The sequence below is a fragment of the Triticum dicoccoides genome, chromosome 3B (genome assembly GCF_002162155.2).
Source record: "Triticum dicoccoides isolate Atlit2015 ecotype Zavitan chromosome 3B, WEW_v2.0, whole genome shotgun sequence".
Lineage (NCBI taxonomy): Eukaryota > Viridiplantae > Streptophyta > Magnoliopsida > Poales > Poaceae > Triticum > Triticum dicoccoides.
The window spans coordinates 569,979,438-569,995,169 of record NC_041385.1 but is presented as its reverse complement, the minus strand read 5'-3'; the positions used below and the strand labels follow the sequence as shown (position 1 = coordinate 569,995,169).

General features: G+C 43.8%; 1 protein-coding gene across 1 annotated transcript; it reads right to left on the bottom strand.

Moving 5' to 3' along the window:
• Positions 1-9,786: 9,786 nt before the first annotated feature.
• On the bottom strand, positions 9,787-13,048 carry LOC119281575 (general transcription factor IIF subunit 2-like). Its single transcript, XM_037562065.1, has 6 exons — positions 12,758-13,048; positions 11,839-11,947; positions 10,820-10,950; positions 10,652-10,726; positions 10,281-10,430; positions 9,787-10,172 (listed from the first exon to the last, which is right to left on the bottom strand). The coding sequence occupies exons 1-6, from the start codon at positions 12,953-12,955 to the stop codon at positions 10,053-10,055; spliced, it is 783 nt and encodes a 260-aa protein (XP_037417962.1). The 5' UTR covers positions 12,956-13,048; the 3' UTR covers positions 9,787-10,052.
• Positions 13,049-15,732: the final 2,684 nt, after the last annotated feature.

The following is a 15,732-nucleotide window of genomic DNA, read 5'->3' as shown; positions in this document are numbered from 1 at the left end:
TATTATATTATCTATTTTGGATGTTTAATGGGCTTTAATATGCTCTATTATATTATTTTTGGGACTAACCTATTAACTGGAGGCCCAGTGTCAGTTTCTGTTTTTTTGCCTATTTTAGTGTTTTACAGAAAAGGAATATCAAACGGAGTCCAAACGGAATGAAACCTTCGCGAGGATCTTTCTTCGACCAAAAGCAATCCAAAAGACTTGGAGTTGAAGTCTGGGACTCTACGAGGAAGCCATGACTCAAGAGGGCGCGCCCAGGCGAGGTATGCGCCCCCCAACCTCGTGGGCCCCTCATAGCTCCACCAACGTACTTCTTTCGCCTATATATATATACTATTATACCCTAGAAACATCAGGGGGAGCCACGAAAACACTTTTCCACCACCGCAACCTTCTATACCCGTGAGATCCCATCTTGGGGCCTTTTCCAGCGATCTGTCGGAGGGGGAATCGATCATGGAGGGCTTCTACATCAACACCATTGCCTCTCCGATGAAGCGTGAGTAGTTTACCACAGACCTTTGGGTCCATAGTTATTAGCTAGATGGATTCTTCTCTCTCTTTGATTCTCAATACAAAGTTCTCCTCGATGTTCTTGGAGATATATTCGATGTAATACTCTTTTGCGGTGTGTTTGCCGAGATCCGATGAATTGTGGATTTATGAACTTGATTATCTATGAATATTATTTGGTTCTTCTCTGAACTCTTATATGCATGATTTGATATCTTTGCAAGTCTCTTCGAATTATCGGTTTAGTTTGGCCTACTAGATTGATCTTTCTTGCAATGGGAGAAGTGCTTAGCTTTGGGTTCAATCTTGCGGTGTCCTTTCCTAGTGACAGTAGGGCCAGCAAGGCACGTATTGTATTGTTGCCATCGAGGATAAAAAGATGGGCTTTATATCATATTGCTTGAGTTTATCCCTCCACATCATGTCATCTTGCTTAATGCGTTACTCTGTTCTTGTGAACTTAATACTCTAGATTCATGCTGGATAGCGGTTGATGTGTGGAGTAATAGTAGTAGATGCAGAATCGTTTCGGTCTACTTGACACGGACGTGATGCCTATATTCATGATCATTGCCTTAGATATCTTCATAATCATGCGCTCTTCTATCAATTGCTCGGCAGTAATTTGTTCACCCACCGTAATACATGCTATCTTGAGAGAAGCCACTAGTGAAACCTATGGCCCCCGGGTCTCTTTTCTATCATACTACATCTCTTTTATTTACATCGCATCTCGTTTACTATTTTGCAATCTTTACTTTCCAATCTATACAACAAAAATACCAAAAATATTTACTTTACTATCTCTATTAGATCTCACTTTTGCGATTGGCCGTGATGGGATTGACAACCCCTTTTATCACGTTGGTTGCAAGGTTCTTGATTGTTTGTGCAGGTACTAGGTGACTTGTGTGTCGTCTCCTACTAGATTGATACCTTGGTTCTCAAAACTGAGGGAAATACTTATGCTACTTTGCTGCATCACCCTTTCCTCTTCAAGGGAAAACCAACGCATGCTCAAGAGGTAGCAGTCATCAATTACCAAAAAGGAGGAGATTGAAAGTGCAACTAATCCCTGGGTGGTTTTGGTAATTCTTAACAACATATAGCTCATTGAAATAATGCTCTTTCAAGATGATCATTTCAGAAAGTTCAAAGACTGGCATTGCATGGACTAGAGATGTGGACCCCTCAAAATGCTAAGGACACATATTGGCAACAAGCTCAAGACTCTACATTTTTATTTAAGTGATCCAAGATCACATTGAGTCCATAAGAAAGCCAATACTATTAAAAGGGGATGAGGTGTTGCTTAATGGCTTACTTGCTCAAAATGCTTAGGGATATGCTCCAAAAACCCTCAACCACTTTCTCATTTCCACATATGTCCTAAACCCAGAAGTCAAACTCGGCCCCACCGATTTGATATATCTGGCGCCACCGAGTTCATTTGACATAGCCACTGCCACAAACCCTAGTCACTTCAGTTTCATCGATAGGGATCTCGGTGTCACCGAGATGGGATCGCAAACTCACTGTTTCCTTTTTGTAACATTTCGGTCCCACCGAAATAAGAAAATCAGTCACATTGAGTCTGCAATGCAAATTCCCTGTTTCCTTTTCGTAACGTTTCAGTCTCACCGAGATGAGCCAATCAGTCCCATCGAGTTTGCCTAACCAACTCTCTATGTGCATATTACTGAAATCGGTCCCACCGAGTTCATGTGGTCGGTCACACAGAGATTACGTTATGCCCTAACCCTAGCGCATTGGTCTCACCGAGTTGACTGTATCGGTCCCACCAAAAAGCCTAACGTTCATATTTTGACCTGAATCGGTCTGACCGAGTTTTACCATTTGGTCTCACCGAGTTTGGGAATCTGTGTGTAACGGTTTTGTGTGGAGGCTATATATACCCCTCCACCCACTCTTCATTCATGGAGAGAGACATCAGAACATGCCTACACTTCCACTACTCATTTTCTGAGAGAGAACCACCTACTCATGTGTTGAGACCAAGACATTCCATTCCAACCACAAGAATCTTGATCTCTAGCCTTCCCCAAGCACTCAAATCATCTTTCCACCATAGCAAAATCGGTGAGAGAGAGTTGAGTGTTGGGGAGACTATCATTTGAAGCACAAGAGCAAGGAGTTCATCGTCAACACACCATCTATTACCTTTTGGAGAGTGGTGTCTCCTAGATTGGTTAGGTGTCACTCGGGAGCCTCCGTCAAGTTTGTAGAGTTGAATCAAGGAGTTTGTAAGGGCAAGGAGATTGCCTACTTCATGAAGATCTACCCAAGTGAGGCAAGTCCTTCGTGGGCGATGGCCATGGTGGGATAGACAAGGTTTCTTCTTTGTGGACCCTTCGTGGGTGGAGCCCTCCGTGGACTCGCGCAACCGTTACCCTTCATGGGTTGAAGTCTCCATCAACGTGGATGTACGATAGCACCACCTATCGGAACCACGCCAAAAATCCCCGTGTCAACATTGCGTTTGCTCCCTCCAAACTCCTCCCAATTACTTTCTTGCAAGTTGCATGCTTTACTTTCTGTTTCTCATATACTCTTTGCATGCTTGATTGAATTGTACTGTGATTGCTTGACTTGTGCTAAGTTGCTAAAATCTGCCAAGAACTAAAATTGGGAAAATGTTAAGTTTTTATTTGGTCAGGTAGTCTAATCACCCCCCCCCCTCCAGACATACTTTCGATCCTACAGAACATCTTTTTGCAAGAGATTAGTGAGAGGCCTAGAAATTTTAGAGAAGTCTTTAATAAACCTCCTATAGAAACCAGCATGACCAAGGAAAATTCTTATACCTTTGATATTTTTAGGACACGTCATCTTTTCAATAGCATCTACTTTAGCTTTATCAACTTCCATACCTCTTTCAGAAATTTTATGCCCCAAGACAATACCTTCATTAACCATAAAGTGGCACTTCTCCCAATTCAAGACAAGATTAGTTTCTTCGCATCTCTGCAAAACTCGATCAAGGTTGCTTAAGAAATCATCAAAAGAAGTTCCGTAAACGGATAAATCATCCATGAAAACCTCAACAATCTTTTCACAAAAGTTAGAGAATATAGCAGTCATGCATCTTTGAAAGGTAGCAGGTGCATTGCATAACCAAAAAGGCATACGTCTATAAGCAAAACTACCGAAGGGGCAAGTAAAAGTGGTCTTTTCCTGATCCTCCTTCGACATAGGTATTTGAGAGAAACCAGAATAACCATCTAGGAACAGAAATATGTATGTTTGGATAGTCTTTCTAGCATTTGATCAATGAAAGGTAGAGGGTAATGATCTTTTCTAGTAGCTTTATTTGATTTGCGAAAATCAATTACCATTCTATAACCTGTAACAATTCTTTGTGGGATCAATTCATGCTTATCATTAGGAACAACAGAAATACCTCCCTTCTTAGGGACACAATGAACGGGGCTTACCCACCGACTATCATCAATAGGATAAATTATACCTGCCTCCAGAAGCTTTAATATTTCATTTCTTACCACTTCTTTCATCTTAGGATTTAACCGTCGTTGATGATCAACAACTGGTTTAGCATCTTTCTCCAGTTTTATTTTGTGCTGACATAGAGTGGGACTAATGCCCTTAAGATCATCAAGAGTATATCCAATGGCAGCATGGTGCTTCTTCAGAGTTTTCAATATTTTTTCTTCTTCAAGCTCTGAAAGCTTAGCACTAATAATAACAGGATATATCTTCTTTTCATCAAGATAGGCATATTTAAGAGTATCAGGTAATTGTTTAAGCTCAAACACGGGATCACCCTTGGGTGGAGGAGGATCCCCTAGGATTTCAACATTATTTTTGGTGTTTGCATCAAATTGCATGTTTAAAGTTTATTATGTAGTTCATAAACAAAAATTTGTCCTTCTCAATTTAAGTTTTCAGTTGTACAACCAAGTTCCTTCTTCATACCATGTAAATTAAACTATACATAGCAAGTGATCTTCTTTTGCACTGCATGTATGCTTCTGTTCTTCATCCGTAATCCAGTGGTGTGGTGAATCTACCCACTACAGCACAATATCATATTCTGCAATGTCTTAACTATGAACAATGTCATATCATTCTACTATTATTTAAACCGTCTCTTTATTTGCCAATCTGAAATGGGATAAATTGACAGCACACTAACCATTGATACTTATGAGTTCTTGATCTGTAATCCAGTGGTGTCGTGAAGCTGTCAACTCCTTCACAATGTCATTTCCTGCCATGTCTTGACCTGGACAATACCATATTGTGTTAATGCATTTTTAAACTGTGTCACTTTATTCGTCAGTAAGAAATGTGATGAATTGTCAGCACTGCTACTTTTATGTGCAAAACCTGTCATCTGTCTGCTTGTTTATCTTTTAGAGTGAGGAAGATATAAGTATTGAACAAGCGCAGTCTCATCATCTTGCTCAGGTGCTTGCGCTGCAGCTCGCCAGCAGGGCTAACCTTTCTTGAACTCTATTGAAGTGTTGTTGGTTTTGTATATCATTTTGTCGGCGTGTTTATTTGCACTGGTGGCGATCTTTGATGCCCAGTGTATGTAATATGTTGTCTGCTTGTGCTTTATTATCATAGTGGCGAACTTTGATGCCCATTGGATGTAATATGCCGTAATTTCTTTATTGTATAGTCTAGGTTTTTACTTATTCACGATGCTGCAGTTATTTTATTGTATATATATATATATCCTGTCTTCGCAGTAAAGCGGTCAAACCGTAAAATTACGGTACATAATCGGGCCGTCATGCAATCACGATGTATGATCTGCATCATGGGCCCCGTCAAACTGGCCCACTAGTAGATCAGGCCTTTAATAGGCCGAGTAACCCCCGGCCCTCTTTTTGCAAGAAAACTCAATGGGCTTTTAGAAGGCGGAGAAGTAGGTTGGGCCTGAAACATGCCGAACAGGTCATGGGACGGCAGCAGCCCGAAATGGACCCCGGCCCATGATTGTGCGAATCAAATCACGGGCTTTTAACAGGCCAAAATTGTCTCGGTCCTTGTTTGGCACAATCAGATATCGGCTGCGAGCAGGCCGGATGCAAACCGGGCCGTAGTTAGGCCCAACTATATGACGGGCGTTTAACAGGCTGAAATTAATATAGGGCCGAAATGTTAAACGGGCCCTTAACAGGTCGAAACTAATATCAGGCCGAGTTACTAAATGGGCCTTTTGCAAGTGGGCCCAAAAGCATCGCGTTCAGTTAACGGGCCGAATCTGATATGGGCCATAATTGAGGCCAAAGCCTCTTAAAGGGCCGGACCTGATCTGGGCCGTGATTTGCCCCAGAACGTGGGAGGATTTTAACGGGCCGGATCTCATATGGGCCATTATTAGACCCGGAACATGGCAGGCCATTAATGGACCGGATCAAATATGGGCCGGCATTTGGCCCAAAACATGGCAACCAGTTAATGGGCCGGCCTACTAGGGTCCTCAAAATCTTGTGGGCCTACAGCTGGGCCGGCCCATTAGTGTCGGTGAAATCTCATGGGCCTTTAGCCGGGCCGACCCATTATGATCCGCAAGAATGTTGTGGGCCTTTACCTGGGCCAACCCATTATGGCACACAAAAATCTTGTGGGCCTTTACCTGGGCCGGCCCATATGGCCCGCGAAATCTTGTGGGCCTTTAGCTGGGCCAGCCCATTATGGTCCGCAAAATCTCGTGGGCCTTTAGCTGGGCCGACCCATTATGGTCTGCAAAATCTTGTGGGCCTTTAGTTGGGATGGCCCATTTAAACTTGATGGGTCATGCCACGTGTCGACGTATCATAGGCGCCTTCTGTCCAATGAGTGGATGACATCTGTCCCAACGATGAGCCGACACGTGTTTCCTCCAGCCAATGATGATTTTACACGTGGAAAATCCCCATTGGTCGGGGCTGTTAACGGGTTATCGGATCCAAAACCCGACCCGATAGCTTAACGGCGTTCCGTTACGGTGGATGCCACGTGTTGGTCACCCTTGACGAAAGCACTTCTGTGACGCGTGATTTATCGTCATGGAAGTGGACACTTCCGTGATGATAATTTTGGTAATGTCATGGAACACTTCTACGACAGCACATGTATGACTATCTTGATTCTATCATAAATTTGTCATGGATGTACATGCATGACAAAAAACGCGACCTGCTGTGACAAACACGTATCATCACGGAAGTGTATTTTTTTTTAGTGATCATGCTTAGTGTTATTTATTTCGTGGCATGGAATGCCTCGTCTACAAAATATAGGGGGAGTGTTGATCCTAGCATGTGTGCCATGCAGTCCAAAGCATTCATATAGAGTGCACACATCTAGTGGGAGCCTGCCTATACTTTGTAGAAGTTGGGATAGCTTATATTCATTTGTGTTCTCTCTTGAGCAAATCCCATATTGTCATCAGTCCACCAAAAAGGGGGAGATTGTAAGGGCATATTTCTCCCTAAGTAGTTTTGGTGATTGATGACAATGCTTTTGCAGACTAACCGTGTGCTTTGAGCATTTCAGATATCTCCTATGTTGGCACAAGATTGTTCGATGCCCCTCGGAGCCTAGTGAAGACGGTGTTTTTCTACGTTTCCTTTTGGTGGATTTGAGTCGTAGGGAAGCCATACTAGTAAGAGGCGGTCCGCTTCGGAAAGGTTAGGGTGGAATCATCACGTACACATATGTTCCTTTGCACCACCTTTCCCCTTGCCTCCTTGGAGCACCGATCTGTTATCCGTGTCTTTGCAAAATGAACGACCCAAGTGATAGTGTACTGTGGCGTACGGTAGTACTGCTCAAGGGAGCAGTAGTACCGCGGAGGCTCAAGGTAGTACCGTTTGGGGATGCGGTAGTACCGCACCTCCTCGCGGTAGTACCGCTCCGAGGTCGCGGTAGTACCGTGACTTCTGGCCCAGTACTGCTACCCGCGCGGAAGTAGGGGCGGATGTAATTTTTTGCATCCGCACCCTATGCGGTAGTACCGCTCCCTGGATGCGGTAGTGCTGTGTCGGATTTTTGCACCGATCTAAACTCAGCAGAAGTAGTCACGGATGTAATTTTATTCATCCGTGCCTTCCCAACCCAGTCAAACCCTGCCTTGCGGTAGTACCGCAAGGGCGCACGGTAGTACCGTTCCGACGGTTCTACCGCTCGTAGCGTCAACACAAAAGGGCCTCCTCTGGTGTCTGCCGTGGGTGCGGTAGTACCGCACCGCCTTGCGGTAGTACCGCAATGCCTTGCGGTAGTACCGCTTGTCTGGTGCGGTAGTACCGCAAGTCGCGGGCTGGTTAAGTGGATAATGGTTGGATTCATCCCTTGACTATTAAAGGGGAGTCTTCTTCTCCAAGTTGAGTACCTCTTCCACCTCCAAGCTCCATTGATGCTCTAAGCTCCTTTTTCGCCCGATCTCTCTCCCTAGCCAATCAAACTTGTTGATTCTCTAGGGATTGGTTGAGAATGCCTCGATCTACACTTCCACCAAGAAAAATTTGATTCCCCCCACTAATCTCTTGCGGATCTTGTTACTTTTGGGTGTTTGAGCACCCTAGACGGTTGAGGTCACCGCGGAGCCATAGTCCATTGTGGTGAAGCTTCGTGGTGTCGTTGGGAGCCTCCAATTCAGTTGTGGAGATTGCCCCAACCTTGTTTGTAAAGGTTCGGTCGCTGCCTCCAAGGGCACCAATAGCGGAATCACGGCATCTCGCATTGTGTGAGGGCGTGAGGAGAATACGGTGGCCCTAGTGGCTTCTTGGGGAGCATTGTGCCTCCACACCGCTCCAACGGAGACGTACTTCCCTTCAAAAGGAAGGAACTTCGCTAACACATCCTCGGTTCCTTCGGTTCCACTTTTGGTTATCTCTCACCTTTACTTGTGCAAGCTATATTGTGTTATATCCTTTGCTTGCTTGTGTGCTTATTGTTGTTGCATCATATAGGTTGCTCACCTAGTTGCATTTCTAGAGTATGATTCCCTTGTGTAAAATAATTGCACTTTGAAGGACTGAACAATTTTAGCAGTAAGTGCAAACTTCATTTTTGGCAACTCGGAATTGACAAGTTGAGCTCAATAATTATTATGAGTTCATTTGAGCTGAAAATTGGTAAACTGGACATCTTTTTATTGTAGGATTGTTGCAAAATGAAGAGAACCGAAGAAATTTCATCAAATACATTAAGTGGTATGTTTTCTTCAGAGTAAATGAGAATGTTATAATCGAGACTTTCCCGACAAATAAGGTGTGTTATTTTCTTGTACGCTTGAGGACTTGAAACATGATTTTTCATGTGCTTTGAAACACCCTATTAATATGTGCTTTTGCAAATCATATACTCCCTCCGTCCCAAAATTCTTATCTTAGATTTGTCTAGATACGGATGTGTCTAACACTAAAACGTAACTAGATACATCCGTATTTAGACAAATCTAAGACAAGAATTTTGGGACGGAGGGAGTACTAGTATGTGGATATTTTGTATTTCGTGGTATAAAACGACGATGTCCATTGGACCACCCTGGCAGAAAATCCTAGCTACTGCTTGGTGCTGACCCTTTTGGCCCGCCCCATGGATTGCACCTTCGATCATCAGCTCTCGCCCAGCATGGTGCCTTTCCGATGCCGACGACGATGCCCGTGTGGTTGGTTATCGTTGCTTGCAGGTCTGTTTCTCCTGTCCTCCTTTCACAGCTTGGGCACCATGGCTCTGGGTTCTAGGAGCCACTCTGCCGACCGCTGATGCGGCACCCATTGAGCCTGGGCGAAGGGTAGTGGGCCTTTGCGGCCGCAGAGCCAAACCATGTTTGGTGGTCTCTTGGATGCGGTCAGCAACACACAATGCAAGCACGGTGTGCTCTCATCTCGTGGTCCTGTTGGTTTGCTGGTGATGGCAGCCAGGGTGGTGTTTGAGTCTATTCTAATATGTACATGGAACCTTTTTCTTTTGTCTCGCTTTTATTTTCAACGTTGCTCTTGTAATCCTGTATGGTTGATGGCTTTATTTATTTAAAGTCGGGCAAGGTTCAAGCCTTCTGTCAGGCTTGGCCTTCACCTTTTCTCTAAAATATCTGGTTCAAGCCCGGGAAGCAGGTAAGTTGTATAACTCCAGGCCTGCAGCAAGCTCATGGAATGCGCAGCTGCACAAACAATTACGATTGGTATAATCCAAACAAGGATTTTTGGTCATGACCAAAAAGTTGGTACAGTAGGCTTTGATCACAATCCAAACACCCCATAAGGCAGAGAAGACCAAGACTTCATATACACAGAAACATCAACAACTTTACCTTCGGGACACAAGATGCTGAAAACTCAGGATCTTTGATACAGCAAACCGTGGTATAAGAAGATATCTCGAGGATTATGCGGCATAAAAAGCTACTTTTGCGAAGAACAACCAGATGAAGCACAGGCGATTCATCAGCAATTAACAGGCAGGACTCGGAATCTGTCGATGACCCACATTCAACTTACCAGAGCATATGAGCCTCTAGCTCTCAGGTCATATCATAAGAGATGATATAGACTTCAGGTCGCGCTAGTGTCCTCAACAGACTTCTTGTACTCAGGCTTGAGCTCATGCGTCCCTTGATTCGGTCCTCTCTTGTTGTAGACGCAAAGATCGTTCATTATCTCCTTCAGGAATTGCTGCATAAATAAGGTGCCATCAGGTCGCAAATGAATGCAGTAACTGTAGCAAGCAACGGATCAACATCTTATCAGTAAATAAATGCTTCTAGGAATCAGGCAAAATACCTCTGGTTGATCAGTTTCCTGCATTAGATGCCTCAGTGACCAATTCGACTGCCTCTCAAATAACTTGAATAGGATGTTTTCAATATCCCCACGATCCCTTCGTGTTCTTTTCACTTCAGGAGTTCTGGTTGGCACCGGCTTCTTCTTGTCCTGATAAGCACGAAAATTACGAGTGATGAGACTCTTAAAAGAAGACCAATTCAAACAATCTGTTTACTGGGAATGCTTTTGTTGCCAGAAAAGGTAATTGTTGAAAACATAACATGTAAGGTATAAGATGGAAATCCTAACTTCAGAACCATTTATTACTACTCTCAAGACCCCTAGCAATCTTGAGAGTTGTCTTAGCTATCTTGAGCAAGGACGACTACCTTTGGACCAGAATGAGGCCCGCCACCAATCATGCTAATCATTGTGCGCACGTTCACATGCTCCTTGTCAAGTACCTACAAAGAAATGAAGGGGAAAGGTAAATTTACGTGACAACACTTGGAAGATGTAAGAGACAGAAAAGGGCAAGATCAAATTAAATTTCTCACATGCACTTTTCTTGTTTTAATCATAGAATTTTTAGTCCTCTCACGGCATAATTTTGCATAGTCTGAAAGGTTTTCTTTGTGCGGTTCCATGTCAAATTTGTGCTCGACTTTTCCTTCGCATGCAAGCTTCCCTGAAATAAACAGAACACAATAACTATGTGACGCAGAAAAAAAAATAGTGCTGTGTTGTTCCGAATAAACAGCTTGTGTAAATTGTATTGGTTCAGCAGGGTGCATATAACATGTGGTAGAGGAGAATCTACCACAAAAACTTCCAAAGGCAACAGCATAAAACGTATCTGAAGCCAGTACGACGTGACAAGACATAACCAAGAAACTGTACAGAAAAAATGGATACTAAAAGATGAGATACACATGACATGAGTCGGTAGGTATATTGAAATGACTACGTATGAAGTTGCTTGCAAAATCTAAAATGTAGAGAGCCCACAACAAACCATATATTGAGTGGATTAATTAGAACTGAAACATTAACAAGGTGCTTGAACAGCAAGTTCAAACTAAACAGACTTATAGAAGGAAATAGTTCGACAAGAGGACCCAATTTGTGAGCAACCTGACAGTATAATGATATCGACAAATTAGCACTAACCCAATATCACAATATGTACAATCAGACCTGGACTATAATATAAACTGTGTCAATTCTTTTTCAACTTAATGAATAGCTAGAGCTCCTTGTCGTTGCCCAAAACAAAGCTCAATTATGCCAATAAGGCAATAACTATAGATAATTGGGGCCTGAGGACTCGGGACTCTAGAATTAATTAAACACCTTAATTTCAGGACTACGGTGGGGTTCATTGGCATGAGGTGTAACTAGCTTCTGAACCAAATTAGACAATGCAATACATATTATTATTACATTAAGAAGCATATGTTGGTAAAACAAGCATTCTTTATTTCTCACTTACGGAAACAACTGGTCTCAACGTTTTCTGAGAAAAACAAATTAAATGCATGTGGATATCATAAAAAGGTTAAAGACAGCATATTACCTTGGTTAGACTCAGAGAAAACACACATTGGCACAAAATCCTTGAACATATTTAAAGAGTAATTCTTCGGTGTGTTGCCATTGCCAGTTTGAGCCATCTCCATCTTGAACTGTTATTTCACTAACACCATATAAGAAAGATAGGTACCATCACAAAAACATCTCAAATGGATGTTATTATACAAATTTAGTGAAGAGTGCTGTCTTATGGCCTCTGGGGAAACTGGGGCACAAAGAGAGAGATATGAACAGCATTTATATGACTGTAGGCATAAAAACTGACAACCGAGTTCTGGAAAGGAAAAATGAAAAAGCCATGTACAGGGCACTACTGTTTAACCACCAGAGATAGCGTTAGTTTTTAAGCCTCGTTGTAGAGCATACATGCTTACACAGTTACGCTAAGCCCTTTCACGATTTGTTTCAGTCCAGAATGTTGCTTAATGCCTCCAGACTGCAGAGGCTTTTCTCCCAGAAACTACGACAAATTTCTGAATAACACACATACATTATATATCAAGATCCAAAGTGCAGTGCTATAATTGCTCAAATTGATCGAGTTAAGTCTGCAAAAATAAGTTACCCATGGCACTTCGAGGTGAAACATACGGACTAGAGACAGGCCTTACATATCTGAAAAACTAACATCAATTAAAGCATACAGTAACGCAACTGAAGGCAAACATAGTTCACCATTCTAGTAATGCGCCTGGACAGAAAAGTTCGTGCTCAAGACAGAAAGAAAATCCAATAGTTCATCATCGTTTAGGCAATGCGATCCTAGTAGGGGTTAGCTGGTTTATCTCGGAGCTCACCTTCCGCCCACCACAACCCCAAACAACATACATTGGAATAACTTAGCGGCTACGTTTCGATGGAGGCAAAGCCACGCAAACGGGAGCGAAGGGGGAGACTCTTGCCTGGTTCAGGTCCTCGTCCGTGCTGAGCGGGTCGAAGGAGAGGATGACCTTGGCGACGACGGGGTTAGGGTTAGGGTTGGGGCCTCCGGCATCGGCGGCGGCCTCCTGCCAGGCGCGCGAGACGATGGTCGGGCACTTCATGAGCCAGACGGAGCGGTCGGCCCGGCCCGTCTCCAGGTGCTTCCCCTCCTCGGCCATGTCCGCGGGTCGGTGGTGCTCCTGTGAGCGGTTCCCCTCGGAGTCGAAGGCTGCGCGGCTCGCCGGCTCGTGTGCCGGGAATCGAGGCGCGTCCTGTTTAACTCGGGGATCGGGACGGTTTGGCGACGGGAAGAGGCGGTGGGTATTGTACACTAGGAAAAACAGGGCCTTCCTATTTGCCGCTCTGTGCGGCAGATTGCACAATCCCATACACCCAGCAGTAGCTAGCCACTGGGCCAGCCCATTTAGGCAAATTTTCGTGTTTTGACCTTTTTGGCTAACAAATTCAGCATCTGACCTCCCTTGAAAAAATTTCGGGATCTGATCCTTTTGCCTACCGCCAGAGGTGTGGCGGTAGGCTTGCACGGTCTACCGCCATGGGCTCCGGCGGTAGGTCACTGGACGGCGACTGACGGCCGTTGGCTCGTGCTGACGTGGAAAAGGGCCTAGCACCATGGTCCTTGGTGGTAGGGTACTGAAGCCTACCGCCAGCATCCCTGGCGGTAGGGTCTTGGGAGGTGGATAACGTTGGGAGGGGCTGGATATTTCATCCCCCACTCCTCACCCACTCATTCAGCCCGCCCACTCCTCACCTCTCCCCCGAGCTCAAGTCTCTCCCCTATCTCTTTCAAGCACAAGAGCCTCTCAAATCTCTCTCATTTGTTAGAGATTTCTCCGGTGGATTCTTACCATTTTCATCACCCAAGGTAGCTCTCTCATTTCCCCTCATTTTGATTGGTTGATTTATTTGTTTAGTTTGCATTTGCTCATTTGGTTGCAAACCCTAGTTCGTCATTTTGGTGTGGTCAAATCAATTACTATGATCCATTTAGGGTTATGTTTGTGATTTTCTTATGTATGATGTGCCTAGAATTGTTTGTAGAATTGTTTGTGTACCTAGATCTAGTGCTAGTATTAGTGTACATAATTGGGGTTAGGTTAGGCTTAAGAAAGCAATTAAACCTAAGTTCACTTTAATAGCAACTTGTCGAAATGTGGGATGTCACCGTTCGTTTTCATTGAATTTTCTGTTGAGGCGACGGCGAAGCGTGAACGCGAAGTGATTGAGGAAAAGATGAACTTCTGGATGGAAGCCATTGATGCGTTGAATGCGGCGTGTAGGGCCTTTTCACATTATTATTTCACTGTTGACTGTTCTGAAAATTTAATCAAAAAGGAGAGCAAGATGACCAAGCTCAAGACGGCGGAAAAAAATTGTAGGCATGATCTTGCATCATTGTGTGCGACAAGGGGAGAATCTGCTGAGATAGACATGGGAAATCATGGCCAGGTCATTGATTGGTTAGTGAGCCAACCATTCTCGTCGGACGAGAAGCGGGCTTCCCGTTGGGCATGGGTCAAAGAAAGAAATGATGTTATTTGTTGCAACCCCGGGACTATACACCAAATAGAATTGAATGAGGCTATGTAATCTTTGTCATTTGGACTACAATGACATGTACCCTTTGCTTGGTCGTCATTTGAACTACTATGACTTGTACCCTTAACATTTGAACTCATTAAGAACTTGGTGTTGTATGTCATATCAAGTAACTAAGTGTTGCACTCCATTGAATTTATTTTCTGTTTTGTTGTATGTCATCTTAAACCCGTATATTAATGTAGGATGGACATTCAATCCATGACTATGAACATAGCGTGTGAGAAGCTCATGTCGGAGCGACACCATTGCTTGAAGAGGGAATGTGAAGCATGGTTGAAGAGTTGTGATGAGGCAAATGCGACCATGAAGGATTTTAGCAAGTATCACGTTATCGAGGAACCTTCTGATGCTAAGGAGAAAAAAGCTTTCCGAAAGCTTGTGAACGAAAAAAGGGGGATGCTTGATGAGCTGCAAGACCGGGAATATGCTTGCAGACACGCTTTGACAGTTGAGATTGCGTTCACTGCCAGCAAAGAAGAATTCCGTGAGATGGACTTGAGGAAACCCGGCTAGGTCATAGGATGGGCAATTGAACAAGGCATGTCGAAGAATATGGCTCGCCATGCTGCATGGGCATAGTTCTACAAAACAAATGGTGTGTTGGGTCATTGGGCAGGATACACTGACTTTCAACTAAAGCTAATCAAGTGCATGACGATCAAATTGAATGTCTGGTAAGTATGAGAGTGATGTTACCTATTTAGAAAATGTGTCATCAAGCTTGAGCTATTAGTTTCAACCAATGTCATTCGAACCGAGTCATGTTTTAATTAGTTTGAACATGTGTTATTCGTGGATGTAATGAACTATGTTGAGTTAAGTTATGTATGTGCTTGCTAGTTGATCAATCTAATATTTGATAGATGTTGGTATATTTTAAGGTTTGGCCTTAGATGAGGGGCAGAACAGAGAATCTCCTCTGTTTTTAACCGTAGCGCCACACCCCCTGGCGGTAGGTTGTTGAATCCTACCACCAGAGCCCATGGCGGTTGATACGTCTCCAACGTATCTATAATTTTTGATTGTTCCATGCTATTATATTACCCGTTTTGGATGTTTATGGGCTTTACTTTACACTTTTATATCATTTTTGGGACTAACCTACTAACAGAGGCCCAGCCCGAATTGCTGTTTTTTTTGCCTATTTCGGTGTTTTGAAGAAAAGGAATATCAAACGAAGTCCAAACGGAATGAAACCTTTGGGAGCAATCTTTTTGAAACAAACGTAATCCAGAGGACTTGGAGTGGAAGTCAAGAAACAAGCGAGGCGGCCACGAGGGTGCCCGGCGCACCCCCTACAGGTGGGCGCGCCCCCATCCACGTGGGCCCCTCG

What these genes read in the sequence shown, in the direction of transcription:
- LOC119281575 (XM_037562065.1), bottom strand. Translation starts at nt 12,955, where the DNA reads ATGGCCGAGGAGGGGAAGCACCTGGAGACGGGCCGGGCCGACCGCTCC. An exon ending in CGGACGAGGACCTGAACCAG is followed by an intron (nt 11,948 to 12,757) that starts GCAAGAGTCTCC and finishes GTGAAATAACAG; the next exon opens with TTCAAGATGGAGATGGCTCA. An exon ending in TTAAAACAAGAAAAGTGCAT is followed by an intron (nt 10,727 to 10,819) that starts GTGAGAAATTTA and finishes ATTTCTTTGTAG; the next exon opens with GTACTTGACAAGGAGCATGT.